At 40.2% G+C, this 24,257-nt stretch overlaps 1 protein-coding gene across 1 annotated transcript in view; it reads left to right on the top strand.

Moving 5' to 3' along the window:
• MICU2 (mitochondrial calcium uptake 2) overlaps positions 1–24,257 on the top strand; it is a 66,111-nt gene that overhangs the window by 13,955 nt on the left and 27,899 nt on the right. Inside the window, exons 2-4 of the mRNA XM_083436629.1 lie at positions 15,986–16,133; positions 22,563–22,594; positions 22,706–22,781. Coding sequence (XP_083292755.1) covers positions 15,986–16,133; positions 22,563–22,594; positions 22,706–22,781 — 256 coding nt within the window. The remainder of the gene's footprint in view (positions 1–15,985; positions 16,134–22,562; positions 22,595–22,705; positions 22,782–24,257) is intronic.

The following is a 24,257-nucleotide window of genomic DNA, read 5'->3' as shown; positions in this document are numbered from 1 at the left end:
ATCGTTGAGCTGCAGACAGTTTGGACAATTCTGCACAACTGTAACACTCTGCTCTGTTTAAACAATTCTATACTTGTGCAATAGACTTCCACTAACACAAAGAGGATTTCCCCTTCCCCTTCTCTCTCCTGCAGCACCCTCTACACCCCACAAAACTTCTGCAGATGTTTGGGGGACCCACTGGAGCAGATTGGGTATGTGTGACTTTATTGTCACATTTACTTTAATTTACAAGTAATATCATTCAAAAATCAAAGTAATTCACATTTACTTTGATTAAACTTTTTTATTCTGCCCTTGATCATATTACATTTCAGGGTGATATTCAAACACCATGTAAACCACAGGATCTGAAAAGATTCAAATCCTGTCTGATGTGAGACTCAAAGAAAAATGCATTGAATCATTCAGAAATCAAATGAATTTTCCTACTTTGTAAATTATTTGTCAGTTTTCTTAGTTCAAGCTTGACTGGCAAATGACAGTTGGTGCTGGGAATTTAGTACACCCATTTGTGGATATATTGAGATTTAAAAATAACACATACTTTTTAAAAGATCTAGAAGCTAGCTTATTCCCTGTAACCTTTGTTTTGCAGATGGATTTAGAAAGTATGCTGTATTTAAAATCTGAGCATGGATTTAGAGCAGCTTTGAAACTGTTCTTATTGTGGCAGAATAGAAATAGTGTGACATGACTACTTAATCTTTAGCTGGGCCAGGGATTCTTTATACATAATCCCATCTTTCTTAAAAGATGGTAATGCAATGTATGTAGTGCACTGCAAAACGGTTAAAGGAAAACTTGTTAAGCCCAGAGGCCTATAATGGAAGCATTCATTAAATTGCTTTTGAAGAGTGCTTTGAGTTTTAACACTCAGATTCGTTGTTCTGGAGTTTGTGAGGTCCTCTAGATGTTGCGGAACTCTAACTCCCAGCAGCCCCAGCTAGTATGGCTGATGATCAGGAATGCTGTAAGTTGTAGTCCAAGTTCTGGAGGGCCAAGGGTTCCTTTGTTGCATTGCTTCATTTTGATTAACATTTGTATCTTTTTAAAAATGTTACTGCCAGCCCTCTTTATAAAGAAAAAAAAGCTGGTGTTTGATTTATTAGTTAAGCGTCAGTTATCAGGGACAGTTAATAAAGCATGTTGCATCATTATTAAATACAATTCTCATTCTTTTAGACAACTTGAAGTTTTTGCTATAGAAAAACGTTGCCTAATATGAAAGTTAAAAGATCTCCTGCTGTTTGTTGGGAAGCTGAACTCTCTTCATACTGGGTGCTAGAAAACTTGCTTTGTGTGTTATGATGGGCAACAGAAGCAGTGATCTTTAGTTGAGACCTTCTGTGGCTAATGGCTCGTGTGTAAGTGGAGTGCACTACATATACTTAACACTAGCTTTGATGTCTGAAAAATCACTAAAGGATCTTGTTTGAAAAACAAACCTCTTGCCATATTTGTCAGAACAATGAAATGAGCATCTCTTGAAAGCAGCTATGTTGCTGTAGGGTATTGAAACAAATGTTCCTCAGAAATCTGAGTGAATTGTAAGGAGAGCTCCGTTGCTTTATTCTTTATGGAAATTTTGTCCTTGATGAACCAGCTGTGTGGGCTCGCATAGTTTGCTTCTGTTCTTATGAATGACTTTCTAAAATAAAGAGAACTACATTGGGTCAAGAGGTTGAACAAAATACTTAGGGAAATTACGATCCTTCACTGGCGTACTCATGGCACATACTGGTGGGAAATGATCTCTTGTGTGTGGAATTAGTTATCTATATGAGCAGGTTCTACATCTCTATAACTGATTTTAAAAAAGAAAAAACCCACAGAACAAATGTGTGATTAATTAATTTGGGCATAATGTTTTCATGTGCATGGTTCTCCCCTTCCAAGCAAAGGAGTGCCAGAGCTCAATCTCAGTAATAACTTTTAATAATGTTTTACATGGAGAAAAAGATCTCAGTGGCCAAGCTAGGGAAAATGCCTGCATAGAAATTAGTGACCCACTTTCAGTTGAAATACACCCGGGCTAAATGGACCAATGGTCTGACTTAGATATCTTTAAAAGTGGAATAGACAGATTCCTGCAGACTACCTCCAGTATCTGAGTCAATATGCCTCTGTGTGACTATACCTCGGGTTGAAGTCGCTTCAGGTTGAGCGTTTTCAGGTTATGCTCAGCGGCAACCCGGAAGTAATGGAATGCGTTACTTCCAGGTTTTGCAGCTTGCACATGCGCAGGCATGCACAGACGCTCAAAATGATGTCATACGCATGCGCAGAAGTGGCGAATCTTGACCCGCAGACGCGGGTTGCATTCGCTTCAGGATGCAAACGGGGCTCCGGAACGGATCCTGTTCGCATCCAGAGGCGTTCTAGCATTTGTATTTCTAGAAATAACAAATGGGGAGAGTGCTGTTGCACTCATATCCTTCCTGCAGGTATCTCACAGTCATCTGATCAGCCACTATAAACCCAAGAAAAATGAGGAAAAAGCAGCTCAGCTCAGCTGAGCAAAGCAAGCAAGAGTCTTTTCTTATCTTTTTTTTGCTAGCCATTATGAGAATTCTAGACTAGATGGGCCTTTGGCCTGATGCAGCAGGACCTATCTTCTGTTCTTCTTATATTGGGCAACTGCAAAGAAGCCCAGTACCTCTCCCAGTACTTATGCTTTGCGACCGAGGACCGTGAAAGAGTGATGTACTGCCTAAAGCAGATATTAAAGTTGTAGAAGTTAAATAATGATGCTCGTATCTGTTGCTGTTTCTATGATGTGTCTATTTTTGCCAGAAAAATATGTGCAGTTTATGTGACCTTAAAATGGTTGACTGAAATCCTTTAAGGCAGAAGATACCATACCACAGTATAAATAGCTGTATAGGTGCCAACCATAAATAGGCAAAAAATAATGTGTCTGACTTTAGAGTCATGTGGTTCAGTTGCATCACGTTTGAAAAATAACTGGGAATGGACGGGTGCTGAATTAATGGCATAGTTAAGCTTGTCATTAACACTTATGGCAGGGTTCTTTTTTGGAAACCATTAATGAAACCTCAGCTTTTTAGCAGCTGCCACTTTAAGAAAGCACCTGAGATCTTTAAGGTGGCAATAAAATCATTGTAACTTTTAAGTAGCCGATGTTTTTTAAATTAACATATGCAGAACAATGGTTAAGGAAGCACTATTTAATATGATGCATCAACAATTTTCCCTAGTTGCAGGAATTGTAGGAAATCACTCTGTATTGCAAAAAAAAAAAAGTAATACAAAAACTCCTATACTTATTCAATGTGGTAGCAAAAATAGTGAAGTTAAGTGAACTTAAAAAAAATCAAATCAAATCAAAAAATCAAATGGAGCTTTAACAATCTCTGCTAAAATACTTTTTAGAGCTATAAACTAACAGAATAACAGGTGCTCCAGCTTTTGTTCACCTATACTTACGGAAAATTCTTAAGCTGGTAGCTTGCTGTGTTTGTGGAGCCAACAGTGTAGGAGAGCCATAAAACTAAGATGAAATACGCAACTAACTATATGTTAACATCTATTATTTATGCTTGCACAACTTAATTTCCATATTATTTGAACAGCATTTTGTGTTTTGTACACTTCATCACAGAATTTGGTTCAAAGCTCACAAAATACACACAGTCCTGGTTTTTTAAAAAGTAATACACAAATTAAACATGTACGTTGTTAAAAATGAGGGTTTTGGGGGGGGGGGACTGTTTTGAAGGGAGCCCTTACTTTAATTGTATTTATTTAAATCTTTAGCAGATTGTCTTATAAATCTAGGGTCATGTACTTTGCATGCCTTAATATAACTTATGTGGTGATTACAGATTGTATAAGGGCATGCTACAATACATTTATGGCAATATAAAATTAAAATGCTTGAGTCACACGGTATCTTGCCCATTGCCATTCTTCTTACTCTATGTTGACTTCATCTCAGATAATATAAGCAAGACAAAATAAAAATCACAGGTTTTACAGGCTTTTGGTTCCCCAATGTATAGATGTTTATTTTTGGAGCAGCATTGAGAACATATGACTGGCCTTTTTGTTGTTGCATAGATAGTATTGTCAGTAAAGCATTCTTGGTCCTCTTTAGTGGTCTGTAAGGGAAGAGCTAACTCAACTGCATTTGGTATGACCTAAAGTTTCTAGCTGTGCTGAACCTGTGCAAGGAGAATACTTTATTCCCACCAGAAGAATGGTATAACATAATATGGTTGCAGAGGTGAAACCCTTAGATAAACTCTCTGAATCGACAGTTATACTAACAAATAATGTAGTTCTTATTTTGTCTGACTTGCAATAAATTCAGGAAGGAAATGTCAACATAGTTCTTTCTTTCATCAGAACAGTCTTATGGGGGGTCATTGTTGCAGAAAAACAACAACAAAACCTTGTTGGTTTTCATCTTTTGGGGTTATGTCTGTACATAAGGAATAAATGTGTGCATTGCACTTGAATGGCAGAACAGTTTCTGACCAGCTTATGAAGAATTGTCTAATAAAGAACAGAAAACACTTTTGGAATGTGCCACATTTAGCCCAATCCAATGTATCTTTAATTGGAAGCTTGTTCCATAGGTAGGATGCTGTTTGCAATTATGCTGTAGGCACATTTGATTGTGAGTTACGCTTGTAGATGGTGTTTGAAATACATTTGTGAAATGGATGGAAAATCTTTTTTTCTTCCTTTTTGAGTGACCAAATATTGCAACAGACATGGAGGGAATGCCTTTTTCATCACCTGCAACAAATGAATAGCTTCTACATATATTATTTTCTTCCTAGGAAGCTGACTTCTCAGCATTCATTGTACTGAGTTGGGAAGGGAAAGTAAAGGAAATACTATAGTCAGGTAACTGACCCAGCAGCTGGCAAATGCAGCTGATGTGGAAAAATGTAAAACAGTTTGTCTGGGACCAGAAACTTAAAGGCACTATGTGCCTAAATGGAACAATCATTCAACACCCGAAAAGGATTTTGAAAAGTCTTTGATGGAACAAAATCATTGGGACCAAGCAGCTAGTTGCACAGCTGTAAGAAAGTTACTAGGCTGAACTTACAGGTGGCGAGAATGCTAAACAAAAGGTGACATAGTACAAGAGCTCTACAGTATCACACAATATGTTCCATTGATCATAAAAGGCAGGTGATACTGCAGCATGGACAGTGCTATTGGCAGCAAAGATGAATCATGGACATGGTAAAAAATATTAGCAGGAGGAGTTGGGGCAGAACACAGTTCTGTAAAGTGTGTAAAGCATGTGTTATTAGAATAACTGAAAGCTGATTGCTTCCTTTTGGTACTTACTGTATGTTGGCTTGGTAATTCTTGTTCTCCTGAAAGATTCAGGGCTGCTTCTCACAGTCCTACAGAAAGTGATGCCTGAATTTGTAGATATATAACATATTATCCTGTGTTAACTTCCTTTCAAAGCAGGCGTGGGTATAAACCGGTGTGACATATTACTGATTGACACCCTGATACAAATTCAACTCCTAACTGCACCCCTCTCAATACACAGTTGAGAGTGGCCCACCTGTGCCTCTGTTTTAACTGGTGAGAAGTGTTGCTTAGAACAAATATATGGGAAGTGGGTAGCCTATGACTGATACTGAGTGATTTCCAACATTGGTCTTACTGAGAGTAGGATCACCCTCAAAAAAAGGCATAATAGTATTGATTACTTTACCAGAGTAGTTATGTATAAATGTGCCACTTTATTTGTTTTAAAATAAAAATTGAGGTGACCATTGACTGAAAAGCAACAGTGGTTATCAGGACTGCAGCATTTACCTGATCTCCCATCAGAGGCATTGCTGTAGTTGCTGCTGTTGCTTCTTTGGCGATCAGTCATAGACGAGTAAGATTGTCTTCCATGAACACGGTCTTAACAGTGAGTCCGTAAGTGACTGTGGAGGCCGATTCTGGATCCACACATCCTTCCACAGCAGGGACTTAGGTTTCTGGGCGGGAGCTGATCATGGTGAGGGTTTGCCAAAAGCGCCTTCCTCTTAGTACGTTTCTCCTTTTTGTCCTGAGTTCAAGCATCTTCAAAGTCCATGACACCTTTGGTAAAGGCTGTTCTCCAACTGGAGCGCTCGCAGGCCAGTGTTTCCCAGTTGTCAGTGTTTCTACTACATTTTTTAAAGATTTGCCTTGAGAGAGTCATTAAACCTCTTTTGCTGACCACCAGCATTACACTTTCCACTTTTAAGTATGCTGTAGCATGCTGGGAGGGGTAAGGTAATGGTGAGGTCAGCATGGTGCAGGTGTGCTAGTGGAGCCAACCCAGTCCTACCAATGTGTTTGCACCATGCCAGCCTTCTCTCTCTCTCTCTCTCTCTCTCTCTCTCTCTCTCTCTCTCTCCTCCCTCCCTCTCCCCCCCCCCCCAGGATACCACAGTGATGCCAGTGACAGAAGGTCAGGTAAGTATCCTGCACTACCAGATGCTGCTGCTCAAAAGTCCCACCCTGCTTATCGGAACTTAATCCCTGATAAGTATATGTACTATTGCAGCCTGATTAGATTCAGCAGTAATGCAAAACACATTTGTTCCCTTTTAAGTTCATAGTATCTCACCAGCAGAGAGACGGTCCTGCAGTACCAAGAACTTGTAATTTTCCTTTTGGAGGTGTACTAACTCAATATAATTTTATGAATGCTGTTTGCCTTGCTACTTAGGACTATATTCTTCTTCCGATCTGAGAAGTTCAAGGTAGTTTATCCCTTTGTTGTGTGTGGTTCCTCAGATGACGAGCACCCACCTCTGGCAAGCTCTCTAGCTGCTGCCACCATTTTCATGAGGCTGACAGAATGCCAAATCAAACTAGTTGGAAACTTGGTTCATATGCACAATAAGTATTTCAGCAGTATCTCACAAGAAGAAACTTTTATTTCATCATACTTCAAGTTACTTCTTTTAATTCACAATCATAACTGAAATATATGCTTTTGCTCTGAATGCAGCCTGAAATTCACAAAAGAAAATTCCCACCTTAAAGAAAGATCTGCCTGCATTTTAAATATGCGTAGAAACTCATTCTTTCTGTTACTCATCAGAAAAACAAAGTCAATATCAAACACTTTTGGAGAGGAGCAACATGTGTTTTTTCTTTCAAGACACGAAGGTTTTCCAGAAACCTGACAAAGATTGATGCGGGAACTCTAAATTTTGAGACACCTGACACCTTTATAGGAATTAATGACGAAAGAGAGGGACTGTTTGAACATTTTGAGGTTTTGTTTTATTTCCAACAGGTGCTGCTCTGTTGAGCGAAGTGGTTGAAAGCTTTTTCAAATCATACTTGGATTACTGCTGCCTTTTCCTTTTTAATTTCATGGCAATCCCTATTTCTTTAGTAATCCTTAAAAAGGCTGCACTTGCTGCTACTTCTTATTTCATTATTTGCCAAATGCGTGCAGAAAATGGGAGAAATGGGAGGTCCTCGCAACGACACTTTGTGCACCTGTCTAAATGTCTTCTGTAACTGTAAGCATAGGGTTGAACCTAACTTGTTCTGTGTTTGAGAGGCATGGAGTTCTCCTCATGCAGGACTTTCCCCTTCCTCTTCTCCCCTCTTCTGCAGCTCCCTCATGCCCCCAAATCTACCCCAGAGGGTCTCACCATAGGTATTACATAAAACAGCCAAACACCTTGGTTTTCATGGACTAACTTCATCATTAATCAAAGCATCACACCATTCATTATTTGTGTACTCATTCACCACTATGTTGTGTCAGTGTAGGGCATTCCAGACAGTGCTGTGTGAACCTAAGGCAGCAACGGCTGTGAAGCACTATTAAATGCCCAGGGTAGACTTAAATGCCTTTTTAGACACTGTGGTCTCATTCATACATGCCTAGGGTATGATGAAGGAGCCAGTGCAGGCCTGACTTCCCTCATGCAACTAGCAACGGTGCAAGCACATTGGTGCAATGTCCTCAAAGGATGAGGGGGAGGAGAGTACACCAGTGGGGACATTATAGATACATTAGTAGCTTGAGGAAGAGGAAGAGGTGTACACACTGCTGTCTAATAGGCATCTCTCTTGCACATTGGAAATCTAAAGAATACTCAGTATCAACCTGATGCAACAGGACAGTAGTACAGACAGGTTGTTTTCGTGCCTGAATCAGTGCAAGCTACTTTGTACACCATTGTAGCAACAACTGGTAATTTAACTATCAAAGTGGAATCAGTGCTACACTTTCGGTACAAATAGTAGGTCTGTAGTTCCTTCGTTTAAAAAACTGGATGTTTCCTTTAAAAACAGCCACATATCGCACTGGTCTTCCACATTACATGAAACTGAAAAGAGCCTTATCCAACCTTTTTTTTTCTTGGTAAAAACTTCTCTGGCAAAAAATAAAGCAAAAGTTTCTTTACGGCTAAATATACTACCCCCATTTATAAATAAATACTTTGACAGCTTTGGAAAAATGTAGGAGTACCTGAAGTCTTGGGATGTTTGGATACATTTATTGAGCAAAAGGAGATGGCACCAATTTACGTGTAACTTGACTCAACCTGTTTCACGCATAGCTTTATCCTTCTTCAAATAAACATTTTTATACAGAAACTATTTTTGAAAAAAAAATGCCGAGATGGAAATAGTGTTGAAAACCTTTAGCAGGAGGTGAAAAGGATTGCTTTGCTTTGAATTCTGGACCTCCCAAGGAAGTTTAATGGAGTACTTACTATCAGTCTGCTTCCAAGAATACAGGAGCTTCTGATAAGAGCAACTTCAGTGGTAGGACTGGAGGCCTAGAAAAGGGAAACCTGCACATTCTTTCTCTGAACAGTCCATTATGATGGGTCAAGATTTAACCCTTCTGTTAGCGGTACCAAAAGTAGGTGTAAAAAGTTTTCTGTTAACATGTACTGCTTCATACTCTCTTATATTAAAGGGTCGTTTGTTCTGTGGTGCTTCATCTCTCCCCACTTTCTTTAACTTAACAGTTTCATTAAAATGGGATGAGGAGAGGGACATGACATTCCCTTTTATAAAAGAATAAATTTTATTAGAATATAAAGAAAAATACAAAACATAATATCAAATATCTTTTTTCCTGAACTAAAACATTAATTTAAATATCTTATCAAAGGGAAAAAGAGAAGAAAAAGAGTAAGAAGGAGGGAAAGGAAAGAAATAAGAAAATAATTTTAAAAAATAGGAAAAGAAAGTACTTCCGCTTCTGTGTCTGCCAGTTTCGCACACATACACGCTGCCCCACTTGCCACTATTGTTACAAACTTCATGTGTTGCAATCCAATTTTACAGTCAGAATGGAACTTTAAAACTTAATGGACTTCGTTAATCAGGACAAACAACTCTGTTCATTTCAGTGGGTCTACTCTGAATAGAAATGCAGATGGTTATGGGAGTAGAAACAAATTGTAGTAGATAGCTCAATGGCAATGTCAACTTCATTGAATAATGAAGCTGACTGTTGGAAGATTCAGGAGGAAAGTACTTCTTTATGCAGTTCATACTTAAGTTATGGTACTTGCTCCCAGAGGAGGCAGTGGTGACCACCAACTTGGAAGGTTTTAAAACATGGTTACACAAATTCATGGAGGATAGGATTATTTTTTATTGCAGATTTATAAAAGGAAGGAGGGAGAGAGGGGGACCCAACCAGCTCACATTAACAAAACAATAGCAGTCAATTCATCCATCATAGCTTATTCATATAGCTTGATAGATGCCATTCAAATAGCCCAGTGAGACTTGTGTTTATAAAAAGTGTGTTCACATGAATTCCTTCTTGTTTCCTTATTTGTATATGTAGTTGCCAATTGATGATGTTTTCATGTATTTGTCTTTTATATTTATACATCATACTTCCATATATAATTTCACAAGGCACTTGATTAAGTGTGGTCAAGTTTGCAGAAGCTTGTGCCATAAATACTTGTCTTTAAATGTGCCACAGGGCATTACAGTTTGAGGCTATGACTTCCAAGGTTTGAGACCTGTCCCTTTCCCACTTAGCATTGCCTGGAGGCTGAGCAGAGGGGGAAAGAGCAGAATATGCCAGTGAGAATAGGATCCCTCCCCTCTCCAAGCTAGCTCCCTAGAAAATCTGGTTTATTCCTAACACGAGGAAAGAAAAACCACCAACACTTCTGCATGTGTATATCTTCTTAAATCAGTGTGTGAAAAGAATGATTATTGTAGTGTCATTCTGAAGTAGTTCAATGTGATAACTTGCAGGCTGGAGTGTAAATGTATGGCTTGTTAAACAAGTTGGTTCCTGGCTTGTTATAACTTGTGGACCTTCCCTGCCTTTGTGTTCTCTTTCGTTGTCTTTTGCTCCCCACCCCTTCAGTTTATATTTCAGGAAAAAATCTAAGCCAAGCTGGAGCTTGCTGGATTAAAAAAGAATAACAAAAAGATGAACTATGTAAAGCTTTTTAGCAGCCAGCATGTAATACTAGTGACATACATATTCATTCATAATGCAATAGCTTCCAGGGTACAGTTGGAAGGTTGAAATACAATTGTAACTGCAAACTTCCGTCTATAGCCAGCATTGTCTCCCTATTCTTGGTGGTTACCATGACCTTTAATATCTTGTATCAACAGTGAAGGGACCCTTGTTGCACTTGGTGATGCTTTAAACTTTACATTGCAAAAGAATGTGCAAGAATTGGTTTGCAGCCACCTTGTTTTGCTATTGTGCATGTTGCTGCATGGACACATGGTTTACATGCTACTTTCTATGCTGAATTGTTTCCGTGTAGGAATGTTATAATGTTTGAAGTTGTCCATTGTTACTGTGTGTCAAGTGAGAGACCAATAAGTGCAATCTTACCTGATATGCAAAGTACGGAAGGATTATGTTTGTCTCCTGATATACAAAGGTAGAGGTGAAGAGAGAATTGTGACTTTTCCTCCATGTCATATGAAAGCCAAGGAAGAGCGTCCATGGGGTTAGTGTGAATTCTATATGCTGCCCCTATAAGAAACTTGGCTGCAGCATTCTGAACCAATTGAAGTTTTAGAATGGTATTCAAGTGGAGCCCCGGGCAGAGTGCAGTACTGTAGTCAAGATTAAAGATGACTTAAGATGTGGGTTGCCTTAGCGAGATTGGAAGGTTTCAGAAAAGGATGTAGTAGGTACCTATAGAATTTCCAACCTGTCTGTGAGGCCATTTTGCCCAAGCAGCAACCAAGGGTAATGGGTTTGGAAGTACTGTATAGCTAGGGAAGGAAGGAAATTGTAAAAATATGGACAAGGAAATAGCATTGCAAAAAGCAGGAAACTGCTGGAGAGAAAATTAAATGAGCAGACACCAAGCACTTAACATGGATTACAAAATGGATCCAACTGCATGAAACTTACTTTCCACAGCTTCTTGTGAGCATCACATTATTAATAACTAACAAGGTGCTTAACACATTATTTATGGTACGTGTTAAGATTTGAAGAAACAAATGTGTAAAGCCTTTTTATTCTGTTCCTTTGCTAGAACTAAATGGCCTATGATTAAGATCCATTGTTCTCCTCTGAGATACATTTTATAGGCTTCACAGAGGATTGTTGTGGGGGGAAGCACATTGTGTATGTGCTGTTATAGCCGCCTCAGGCCAGGTTTCCTACGCAGACCAAAATGAGGAAAGCCATTGTCTCTCCCCCCCCCCCTTCAAATAAAATCAATTAACCTAAGCAGATTTATAGCTCAAATTAAAAAATACACTTACAGAGAAAAGGGCTGCCTTGCAGCATTATACTGTGCCAGCCCCAGAGTATTTGTGTGTTCAAAAAATGCTCAGACATAAATTGCTTCCTTGCAGCTGATCAGTTGCCACGTCAATGGAAGGGGAAGACACGTGCGTCACTTGAGACGTCTTTGAAGTGATTCAAGCCTAATACACCATTAACTATTAGAGATCTGCCATTAACATTCCCAGTTAACACTGGATGTCTAACATAAAACCACAAAAGCAGTTACATCCAGAGTTAAGGCTGAAACCCCATCCTTCATTAATTCGGTTGGTGCCTTGCTATTGTGGAACATCTGATAGGTGGGAACGCCCTTGCTGTATGTAGACACAATAAAACAACCAAAGTCGTTAGCTGAAATTCTACCCTTAACATTAACTGAACACATTTCACTGTAGTGTAATGGGGTTTTTTCTGGTATATTGTTATTAAATTTGGTTGATGTTCAGTCTTAATTATCCTTATAGAAGTATTCTTTAAAAGACCCTTTTTGCTACCAGTCCTTGAAATAACTCTGTTTTTTATAGTGAATGGAAGGAGCTTTTTTGAATTAGTATGCGATATCAACTCTGTTTTTTTAGCTTTCATCTATTTGCCATTGCACTTGCCTTATAGCATTGACACTTGAAGCACTGCCATTGATGTGGCATTCAGAGTAGGAGGTTAGCTTGAGTAGTTCAGAGTATGCTGTATTGCTGTGGCATTGAATATTACGTTGCTGTGGATACACTGAATAAAAGCCAGTATGGGTAATTTATTTTAGAAGGCAACAGGCTGCTGAGAAAAACTTCTATATTGGCTGACCATATGCTGGACATAAATTGTTGAATTCTTTTCAGTGTGTGATCTATATTTGGCTAAGAATAAAGAAGACTGGCCTCTTGTTGCTCTAAAAGCAAGAAGAGGTAAGGAATCCACTGGATTTCTTAGTAGTCTGAGGCAATGCTTTTAAGGGTTTTATTTCAATTTGGTTTTCCATAATTAATTTCCTCCCTTCACAATTCTTATTCAAGTCTTCAGTAAAGTAGCAAACTAATTAGGCTTTTATGATTCCTTCTGTTTTCTTACAACTTGGTCCATCTCAGACATTAACAAATGTCTTGTTTAAAGCTTTGATAAACAATAAAGAAAAATGATGTGATACTATTTTGTTTGTAATAAAGTGAGATATTCTCGGGATGGACTGCTGACACATTTCAGAATACTTCTGATCTGCATTCATTTCAGAATACTTCTGATCTGCATTCAAGTGCTGCGTAGTGGTTAGGATAAGATATAGTAAATATGAAAATAGAATTGAACTTTTAAATCCTGGCACTTCCAGTCGAATAGAATTATACAACAATTGCAGTAGATAAAAGAGCATGTGTGTTTTGGAAGGGAAAAATGTGAATCCTATTTATCTTGGAGATAATTCAAGATGAAAGATTTTTTAAAATAAAAATCTGACTTTTGTTTTATTTTGCTGCTTTATAATGAAAGCAAGTTTTTTGACGGGCAAAAACTGATACAAATATGCTGTATAAATCTGAATAATCCCACTTCTTTCACATGAGCCCATATTTAATCACTCCCACAGCACACTAACCTAATCAGCATTCCCAGGCACACATGTACACCAGTTTCTTTTGTTTTTGTTTTTTTTGCCCAAATGGGTTTGTGCAGTTACAAATAATTTTTTCCACCCCTGAACAGGTGCATTGTCCTAGATTTTATAGTTGTTATAACAAATTGGTTTATTAAAAAGGTGTAAGATGTCTAACATAAAATGGGAACATTTGGAGCACTTTAGTCCTGTTCTAAGTTCTAAGATTTCATTCCACTTGTACCTTAAATAAGCACTTAAGCATCTTACTAAAACTTCTGAAAGATCAGTAACAGTTTATCACTTTGAGAAAAATATGAAAGGATAGAAGATATCTGCAGAAGCAGTGGAAAAAACTAAGTTCTTTCCATTTTTTCCTCAGCTTTTTATTATCACATTCCTCATCAAAGACAAGCAGCCGTTTACAAGAATTCTGCTTTAAACAGTCCAAAACAGTGTCATTAATGTTGGCTATAAATGCCTTGAGACAAAGTGAAATGCGATAACTCTTCATGGGTTTTGGTGTCTCAATATCCATAACCACTAAACAGAAGATTTCAAAGCTCTTCAGGCTGCAAGCAGCTCCTTGGTGTTGAGGGCAGTTATTTATTTATTTATTATTATTATTGTTATTATTATTATTATTGCTGATTCAGTTTCTGAGCAGAATACCAGACAGTGGCTTGGAATGCAATCTTATGCACACTTCACTGGAAGTATATTTTCTTGGAAGCATTGCTTTGCTAGTGAATAATTGGGATTTTTAATAAAAAAAATACCCCATCTGTTCTTAAGCGATATTCACACAAAAAATAGATTTGTTTTTAAAAAGCTTGGCATAAGCTGCTTATGCAGGTTGCACTAAACTTCCACCTCTGCAAAATTTGTAAATGTCACACAAGAATCAACTAAACTGTTGATTTATTTTCATGCTGCTGTGTGGCATGACTTCCAGGTACCAACTTTTTGGCCATTGTAAGTGGCATAGAAGAAAGGAACTTGTAGCCATTGGGGAGATTGAAGCTGAATGTGAGAGAGGTTTTCGTATTTTACCTTCGTTTTAGGACAGAGTTGAGAGAGGGAGGGTGGCACACACAAAAATTAACATGGGGAGGGTGAGGGCAAGACAAAGACAAAGGACTTTGCCAGCCCGTTGTCATTTTCACCTTCTAACTTTAGACAAGGAAAAATGGGGAGAAGGTAATCTATTGGAGACTAGATCAAAACACCAGGAAGACCTTTCTGATAGTAAGAAGAGAAGAAGAGTTTGGATTTGATATCCCGCCTTTCACTCCCTTTAAGGAGTCTCAAAGCGGTTAACATTCTCCTTTCCCTTCCTCCCCCACAACAAACACTCTGTGAGGTGAGTGGGGCTGAGAGACTTCAGAAAAGTGTGACTGGCCCAAGGTCACCCAGCAGCTGCATGTGGAGGAGCGGAGACGCGAACCTGGTTCCCCAGGTTACGAGACTACCGCTCTTAACCACTACACCACACTGGCTCTCAGTAAGAGCTGTTCAACAGTAGAACAGACTCAAAAGGTTGTGGACACTCCTTCACTGGAGGTTTTTAAGCAGAGGTTGGATGGCCATCTGTTGTGGATAATTTAGTCGAGATTCCTGAATTGCAATATGATATGAATTCTGAAGTTTAATAACCTGCAAGTATTGGTGTTTTACCTGATAACTAAAGCAGCATTCATGAAATCCTGTTTAGGAAGGAAATGTCATAATCACAAGTCCCAAATATATGGCTAGATCAGGGATCAGCATTTTTTTTCCAGCAGGGGGCGGGTCCACTGTCTCTCAGACCTTGTGGGGGGCCAGACTATATGGGGGGGGATGATGCAAGAGCACCACGAGTCCCAGTGCATGCTTACCTGTGTCCTGCGAGCGGCAGGAGCTGTTGGTGGCAGTGGAGGGACGATGAGTGGCGCTTGAAAGGGCTCTAGAGAGGGGCTGCTTAAAATAGTGGCCACTTGAGTGCTGCCGCTGCTGGCACCAACAAAGCCCAGCCCCCTTCCTCCTCTAGGCAGGGCGGGGAGAAGCCAGGAGGAGGGAGGGAGGAGGCGCCGGCGCTGTGTGAGGGAAAGGCAGGGAGAGGGAAAGAACGCGTGTTCTGGCGATCCACACGATGATTCCCGGACCGTCCGCAGGCCAAATCCAGAAGGCAATTGGGCCTGATCCGGCCCGCGGGCCTTAGTTTGCCGACCCATGGGCTAAATGATTGATATTCACAAATTGAAGCAAATGACTTCCTGCAACAGAATATTTATACCATATTTTCAAATACACCCAAGAGGATAAAAACATTTTGCATATTAACGACTCTGGTCTTTTGTATTGGAGATGCAAATGTATTGTGGTATACAGTTTTTGGCACTCAGCCCTGAAGAATGATTGTATATTACTGGTTTTTATCTTCACATATCTTAAAACTGGGGCAGGAAAACTCAGGCCTTCAGTTGGATTTGGGATTTGAACTGCTGTGGAAAGTCCCCTCAGTTTCAAAAATGAGTTGCTGCTGCAAAATGGGGAGGAAGGCTGCTTGACAAAAGAACTTTAAACTTCGTTTGTTAACTCATGGCTTCTGTTTGCGAGAGTCTGGAAGTTTAACTGTGTGCTACTTTCTCCCTCTATTTCAGAAGGAGGATAATGTCGATGAAGAGATGGCGGAAAAGCTGTCCATCCGAAAGCAACGCTTTATGCAGTTTGCTTCCTTGGAATATGAAGGCGAATATTACATGACTCCAAGGGACTTCCTGTTTTCAGTGATGTTTGACAAATCCAGACGTAAGTTTCTGGAGGGTTTTTGTTTGTTTGTTTCAACTTTGCTGTTTAATGACTGTTAATTTGTGAGTTGTTATTCTTATTGTGAGGCTTCAGTTTTTTCAAAGCGGGTAATCTCTTTGCAGAATCACTTCGCCCAGGGTATTTCCAGCATGGGGACTGGAGGTTGCCAGTGGACCTCAGCCCTCTTTTGGGCAGCCCTCAGCACTGTACCCCATTGCATGGCCGTGATACAGCCTATTGAGTGAACCAATTACAGCAGCTCCCAGCGGGCTCAGAACATGGGTACACATTGGAGAGGGAATTAACTAGAGAGAAATGCAGGGTCGAGGCTGAACCATATGAGGTTGTGGGGACAACAGGAAAGAGATGAAACTGACAGTGACCAACCAAGTGCGAGGGAAGGGTGAGAAAGAACACAAGGTATAAAGGATGAGGCTGAGGAAGGGGGAAGCTCTCCCAGGTGAGATTTGGGAAGACTCACTTCTTTGTAATGTGGATTGAAGATTAAAGTATAGCCAGTGCTTTTTTGCTAAAAAAATGTTTAGGGGTACTCTCATTCAAATTGTGAAAAATAAATATAGTAAATGGACAAAAGTACAAAGATTCACAAAATGTTTGGGGGGTGCGTATCCCCAGAAAAAAAAGCACTGGGTATAGTTATGACACAGGGCTACATACATATAATTTTGTGTTGTTGCTATTATTATTGCTACTATTTGAATGTTTCCTATCTCTCTGTTCCTTTCTTTTCCTCCACTTTCTCTTTTCTTGTCCCCCCCTCTCTTTCTTGTCTTTTTGATTCCATTTGTTTTAGATATTGTTTTATTGCATTGTGAAAACTTTAATAAAAATCTTTGGGGGGAAAGGAAGTATAAAGGATGGATGGGCTGAGAAAGAGGGAAAGATAAGCTCCTGGAGCTACTGCTGCACTGTTTGACCCCACCACTTCACATACATACTCACAACCCAACAACCCAGTCCTCCTTCCTACCTGGTATCGTCCCAAGTCAAGAAGCCTCTCCTATCTCCTCTGAGGGGAAAGGGCCAGAGAGGGCATTGAAGGAAACTGGAAGAAGATCCTAGGATTCTGTGAAAAGGTTACTACAGTGGTACCTTGGTTCTCAAACTTAATCCGTTTCGGAAGTTCATTCCAAAACCAAAGCATTCCAAAACCAAGGTGTGCTTTCCCAAAGAAAGTAATGCAAAATGGATTAATCCGTTCCAGACTTTAAAAACAACCCCTAAAACAGCAATTTAATATGAATTTTACTATCTAACAAGACCATTGATCCATAAAATGAAAGCAATAAACCATGTACAGTGGTACCTTGGGTTAAGGACTTAATTCGTTCTAGAGGTCCGTTCTTAACCTGAAACTATTCTTAAGCTGAGGTACCACTTTAGCTAATGGGGCCTCCTGCTGCCGCCGCACGATTTCTGTTCTCATCCTGAAGAAAGTTCTTAACCCAAGGTACTATTTCTGGGTTAGCGGAGTCTGTAACCTGAAGCGTCTGTAACCCGAGGTTCCACTGTACTGCAGTCACACAATCAAGCGATCAGTAACTGAACTGGGTTCCACACAGTCACAAAAACAAAGAGAGAGAGCCGCAAAAACAAAAGCGCAAAATAAATAGACAGACCTCAGCATAACCCTCAAAAAGAAGCACATTGTGAAGAAAGTTCGCAAACTGGAACACTGGGTTTGCAGTGTTTGGGTTCCAAGTTGTTTGAGTACCAAGGTGTTTGAGAACCAAGGTACCACTGTATTTGGTGGTGGTGGTGATGATAATGATAAAGACTGGGAATGTGGAGGAGGAGGCTGCAAAGAGGAAGACCTGTTACAAAAGGAAGAAGAGGATGAAAAGCGCCTGGCTGGTTTTGGGGGGTGGGGCTGGGTACAAATTGTGAAAGGAGAAAAGCAGAAGAAATGGCAGGATAAAAGTAAAACTACTTTGAGGCGCATGTGGGGGGGAGAGGGAAATAAAGTGACACGTCTTCCACACCATGTGCTGTGTATGCAAAAGGTCCCAAGCTCAATTCCTATATGGTAAAGGACCCCTTCCTAAAATACTGTGGAGCTGCTTCCAGCCACTGGAGAATACAAGTGGAAAATGCATGCAAGTGGGATTTATAGTTCTAATTTGCCTGGTGTTGCCCTACTTAAATAATAGGTAAAGAAAACTTTAAGTTATGGAAAAATTCAGGGAAAGAATTAACACCTTCCTCTTCTCATTTGGCATTCTAACTCTATCACTAATAGTTGGATGAGGATTCCCATTGTACCAAAGGTTTTTCTTCTTCTAAGCATCCTTTGTCACTTGTAAGCTCTTTTTAGCTGCATGGAAATAATGTGTGTAAGCTCTACGCAAAAGTACACTAGTTTAATCCATCGCAATTATAATACTACTAATTCAGCACTGATGTCAAGTTTAATTTGGAACATTAGTGCAGGGAGATGATAGATGGCAGAAAAGTCCATTGTTAAAATTTATATGGCAAAAGACCACACCTACCTACAGCAGTATAAAGCTGAAATTTTTACTCTTGACGTGGGTGCAATTGTCGGCTAACACTTACTCTCTTGACCTGTGGAAAATCGTTTTTGCTTGTATGTGTACCTTTACGTTTAAGGCCGGAAATGGCCTTTTGCCCGTAACAAAATGTACCTGTACCTGGTTGGTGCTTCATCGTTCTTCTGTTTAAAAACCATATAATGGAATCTCCAAAAAAGGTGGGGATGTTTTGAAAAACATTCAGTTTTATTTCCTGAGCCAAAATTCCATTGCAGGCTTGGAAGATCTGAGGCTTGAAGTAGTTTCCATTCTTTCATGCACATAACAATTAAAAGAGGGGGGGGGGGAAGCAACATTGTATTTTAGAGTGTTGAAGGTTACATTTTATTGCGGTAAATAAGATGATGAAATTTGGCCTTCGGTTTGCATGAGTAAACGTACTCAGAGTGAAGATGATAAAAGTGTAGAAAAGTTGAGTCTTTCGCCGAACCTACTTGGTATCAACCCCCAGATGCATTCCAAGATTATAAATTGATTCCCAGTACTTCTACTGTGTAATGGAATGCTGCAATAAAGTGTCGCGCCAGATAGCTTTCACATACCCTTTGCCTTCAGGAACTAGGAATACTGTGGAAAAGACACAGTGGAAGAACTTTTTTTCTTCCTTTCTCCCCACTTGAAAAAAATGCCTTGTTAAACAGGCTGAAGTTTTAAAATTCATTTATTCTACAGCAGTCTCACTGAATCAGTGGCACTGCTTCGGAGTAGTAATATTTATAACTCGCTGCTGAAATCTCTTGCTTCAAGACTTACTTTTTTCTCCTCTGTCACATGTCCATAAATCTCACATATCAAGCTGTTTTATTGGGTTTTTCTAGCACCCATAATCTTTTGTGTAACTGATTCTGCCTCTTATTGTCTAGTACCCTTTCCCTGAAATCATTCCAGTGTTCAGAGTCAAGTTGCTCCCCTCCTGTGTTGTTCCTGAACTTACAGGACCCTGGACACCATTAAAGCAACTGAAGGGTTGAAGCCCAGCTGAGTTGTAAATGTGCTCATGGGTGTTCTAATGTAAGTGTATCCAGAAGGCATGTTGAATCAGAACAGAGGGCTTCACGTTGGGCTGCATTATTCTCGACAGTCTTGTGAATATTGATAGCAGCCTGGTTAAGATCACATTCTGCCCAACTCTCCCAACGCTGCATCATACTTCTAGTGCAAGGGTGGGGCATATTCCCTCACAAGCAATCTTCCAGGGGTGGGCAGGGCCGCCTGCAAAAGTGAACAGAGCAGCAGATGCAGCATTCCTGCCACACATGAGCCAGAAGGTTCTACAAATCTCCCACATCGCTAGATAGCTCAGTTGGTTAGAGCATGGTGCTGACCACCCCAAGGGCACAGGTTCGATCCCCATATGGGGCAGCTGCATATTCCTGCACTGCACTTCGGCTAGATGATCCTCGAGGCCCCTTCCAGCTCTGCAGTTCTGTGATCCTGGCAAGAAAGAGCCTTTGTCACTGTTCAACAACAGGTTCCAGCCAGGCAAAAGCATTGGAGGGGAGCGAGCAGCAGTGAGAGAGAGTGGTGCCCTGGAGAGAATCTAGGGGGATGCATTTGGCCCATGAGCCAGGGCTTCCCCATCCCTGCTCTGTTGTGAACAAGATACACAACCCAAGTTAGGGCTGTGCCTATAGGACAGAGGTATCTTCACGGCTGTGGTCATAAGGGAGCTGGCTTTGCCTCCTCCCCTTGCTGTACCTGTGCGCACCTTTTTCCTCTCTGTGTGAATAAGTGCTTGATTCAAGGTGCTGGTTTTGAGCTATAAAGCATTAAACGGCTCAGGACTGCTGTACCTCAGGGAGTGTTTCTTTCCATATGAACCGACTTGGACCCTGCGACCATCATCTTAGGTGCTTCTTTGTGTGCCTCCTCCACAAGAGATCCAGAACATGAGAACGGGCCTCAGCAGTGGCTCCCCTAGTGAAATTCTCTCCCCAGGGAAGTTCGGCTGGTGCCTTCATTATATAGTGGTACCTCGGTTCTCGAACGTAATCCATTCCAGAAGACTATTTGAGTTCTCTGAAACATTAGAAAACCAAGGAGCAAAGGGCTGTATGCAAATTCAATTGAGAAAATTTAAAATTTAAAAACACGCAGCAGAAGCCGTTCGATTTCTGAGGCGCATTCAAAAGCATTTACTTCCAGGTTTTTGGCATTCGGGTTCCGAAACATTAGTCAACCGAGACGTTTGAGAACCGAGGTACCACTGTACACCTTTAGGCACCAGGCGAAAACGTTCCTCTTTAACCAGGCCTCTGGCTGATTGATATCTCATGCCCTTTTAATTGTGCTGGGGGGGGGGGGTATTGGTTTGTTTCTGTTTTTGTTTTTCATATGCATTTTGTGTTTTTTTATATTGTAATTTTATGTTGTGAACTGCCCTGAGATCTACAAGTATAGGGTGGTATACAAATTTAATAAACAAAAAATAAAAATATTTGTTATGGGGGAGGGTGTGCTATGTTTGGGGTCAGTTTTGCAGTATGGGTAAAACTTATTATCTGCCTCTGAGTGGATGAGCTGGTCTCTTGACTGGGTCTCTGGTGAAAGTAAATTTTGCCTCTTCCCTTCTGTTGTGGTATATAGGACCATGTTCCAGAAACTTACCCCCTCCCCATACCCCATTAAGAGTTGAGTTTGGGAGGGGGCAGGGAATATAACTCTGCAGTCCTCACTAATCTCATCAACATCATGTTGTTCAGATGCCTGATTATCGTCTTCTAGAGCAACTACTCTATTCCCAACTTAAGAATGGAAAATGAAATACCGGTAGACAACAAAAGAGGTTTAAAGACTCTCTCAAGGCAAATCTTAAAAAATGTAGTAGAAACACTGACCTGGGAAACACTGGCCTGCAAGTGCTCCAATTGGAGAACAGCCTTTACCAAAGGCGTCATGGACTTTGAAGACACTTGAACTCAGGACGGAAGGGAGAAATGTGCTAAGAGGAAGGCACATTTGGTAAACCCTCACTGTGATCAACTCCCACCCAGAAACTTATGTCCCCACTGTGGAAGGATGTGCAGATACAGAATTGGCCTCCACAGTCACTTACGGATTCACTGTTAAGACCATGTTCATGGAAGACAATCTTACACGGCTACAAGTGATTGCCAAAGAAGAAAGAAGAAGAAGAAGACTTCCAAATGTATCTCCATGGCCAAAGGTCATGGAGGCTAGGAGATGTAGTGCAGCACATCTGGAAGGCACCAGGTTGCAGAAGGCAGAGGGGCTTTCCAACTTCCCATTCATGAAAGACAAACCAAGCATAAGTCAGTATTTAAGCCTCCATCTCATATGATTTACCTAGTTCTCACTCATTGCATTGGCACTACTGCAGCAGTGAAGGAGGAGAGAGGAGCGCCCCATCATGCCTAAGGAAGGGGAGGGTATAAAAACAAAGCATGAGAGGCCATGGCTTGCCATATCATTGCCATTTGGTCCTGCTGCCCCCAAAGGCAACCACTGTTTGCAGTGATGGTCTTTTACTGTAACCTGCAATGATAAGTCTTTTGTTGCCCCATGATGACTGCTTTTTGTTATCCTGGTTCTATGCACAACAGGTGATGCAATAAAGTAGAAAGTTAAGTTAATAAAAAGGATAAGAATTACCTAAAAGTTTTATTTTATTTTATTTTTGTCCGTATTGCAGGAACATTTGAACAGGCTGTTCCTATTAGTTCTGAACACTGTGCTTTCCTGAGCATTGTGGGAATTAGAATATTTTGAAGTTGGCAGTTTGGTTCTGTTTCATATTACTTCCATTTTCCCCATAAAAGAATCTGAAGAAATGCCACAGAACTTGATCAAAGTTTTGACTTGCAGATGATTGAGTGATTTTTTTTTTCTTTTACAGGTAAAACTTTAGCCAAGAAACTGACAAAAAAGGTAAGCAAAGTGCTCCTGCTGTTTTTCAAGAGAACACTTGTTCTTTCTGCTACTTGTTTTAATGGATTCCTGTTTCACGACTAACTTGGTATTTATTTTGTTTGTTCAAAGGAGGTAGAATCGACTCTAGGAAATGTTGCAAAGACTAAACCAGGGCCAACTTTCTTTAGAGACCTCGGAGATAAAGGTAATGGCTTAAGTCATTGGTGGAATTTGTTTCTAAGGGAACACTGTTCATTTTTAAAGATGGATTCTAAGGGTCTGGAAATTCTTATTGATCTGTGCAGGCTGAAATGAATTGTTTCTTTAGGTATTGTAGCTGTTTGTAAGATTGGGAACGTAAATTTAGGAACGGGAGGCATATTTACAAATTCATTAGATTATCCCAAAGAACTCTGGTTAGCAAGCAGTGAGACTTGAAAGTCTATGGTTCGTGTTTTTTTAAGGAAACCAGGATGTTGGAGAGCAATAATTCTAAAAATCATTTTTTAAGTGTACTACGGTATAGGAAACCATGGGATCCGTTAGGGGTCCCTGGACTACATTTACATTGGGGTATCTTAAATTGAGCTCTGCTCCACACATTGACTAGCTGGTACTAGAGAAGATCTGCATGGCAATGTGCTCTAAGCGACTTGGGTGCCTTTGATTTGACATCCCATGGCCAGTGACTAAAGTGTGGCTTGCATACATCACTTTTATATGCAAAGGATAGCTGTCACAACCCAGAGAAGGTTGTGAAATTCCACCAGAAAAGGGCTGGGGGCAAGTGGTCGAGAGGGTGGATGGATCCTCAGTTCCACTAATAGCAGGAGATGATCCATATCATCAACAGACCATCTATCTAGGGATCTGCCAAACCAACCCAAACAGCACAGAGGGAATGTACCCTGTATTGAGAAGCAGGTACATAACAGTTTGACATGCCCTTGATCCTATGTTGTTTGATCTGAAGGAAAACCGAAAGCTAGGAATTAGGGCCACTTTAGGGAAAGACAGCATGTCCTGTTACTACACGGACACAAGCAGGGAGAACATTTGTTTATGTCCATAGCTCTTCTAATTCCAACTTACATGTTCTTAAGACTTGTGTGAATCTGTGATCTTTATACAGGCTTAACATTTCTGTAGGATCCTTGGTTATCTTCAGTTACGGTGATGATATTCCACTTTATTGAGCTGCTTATTTGAAAGGTAGAGATATTGCATGGAATCACCTACAAGCGTAGTTTATTTATTCAGCACTTTTTGAATGGATTTGGGTTCCCCCTCCCACCTCCTCACTAAGCCACTTCACTGTTCTCTAATTCTAAGGCTTCACTCTTAAAACATTATGGATTTTTCAAAGTGGGGAATCTTTATTTCTAAGCATCTAGAAGAAGCTGGGAATCCACAGTTTACCCCATACCAATACCTTATCAAGAGCATGAACACTCATTGGATTTTAGTTGAAGACAATTATGCCTCCTAGTGGAATGTCTGTAACGCCCCATTTTATCATTTACTGTTAATTTTGTGTTTTGTATGTATCTAAAATTTTTGATAATTGCAAATATAAACGTCACAATTTTTAGCCCTCTTTGTTAGAAGTTAGAAAATAATTACACTCAAAAGGTTTGGTTCATGTGTGCTGCATCACCACCATCTCACTGTGTTAAAGTTC

The sequence above is a fragment of the Podarcis tiliguerta genome (assembly GCF_965153285.1).
Source record: "Podarcis tiliguerta genome assembly, chromosome: 4".
NCBI classification, from domain to species: domain Eukaryota; kingdom Metazoa; phylum Chordata; class Lepidosauria; order Squamata; family Lacertidae; genus Podarcis; species Podarcis tiliguerta.
Note: the sequence above shows the minus strand (reverse complement) of the source record. Positions and strands in the feature narration are given on the sequence as shown.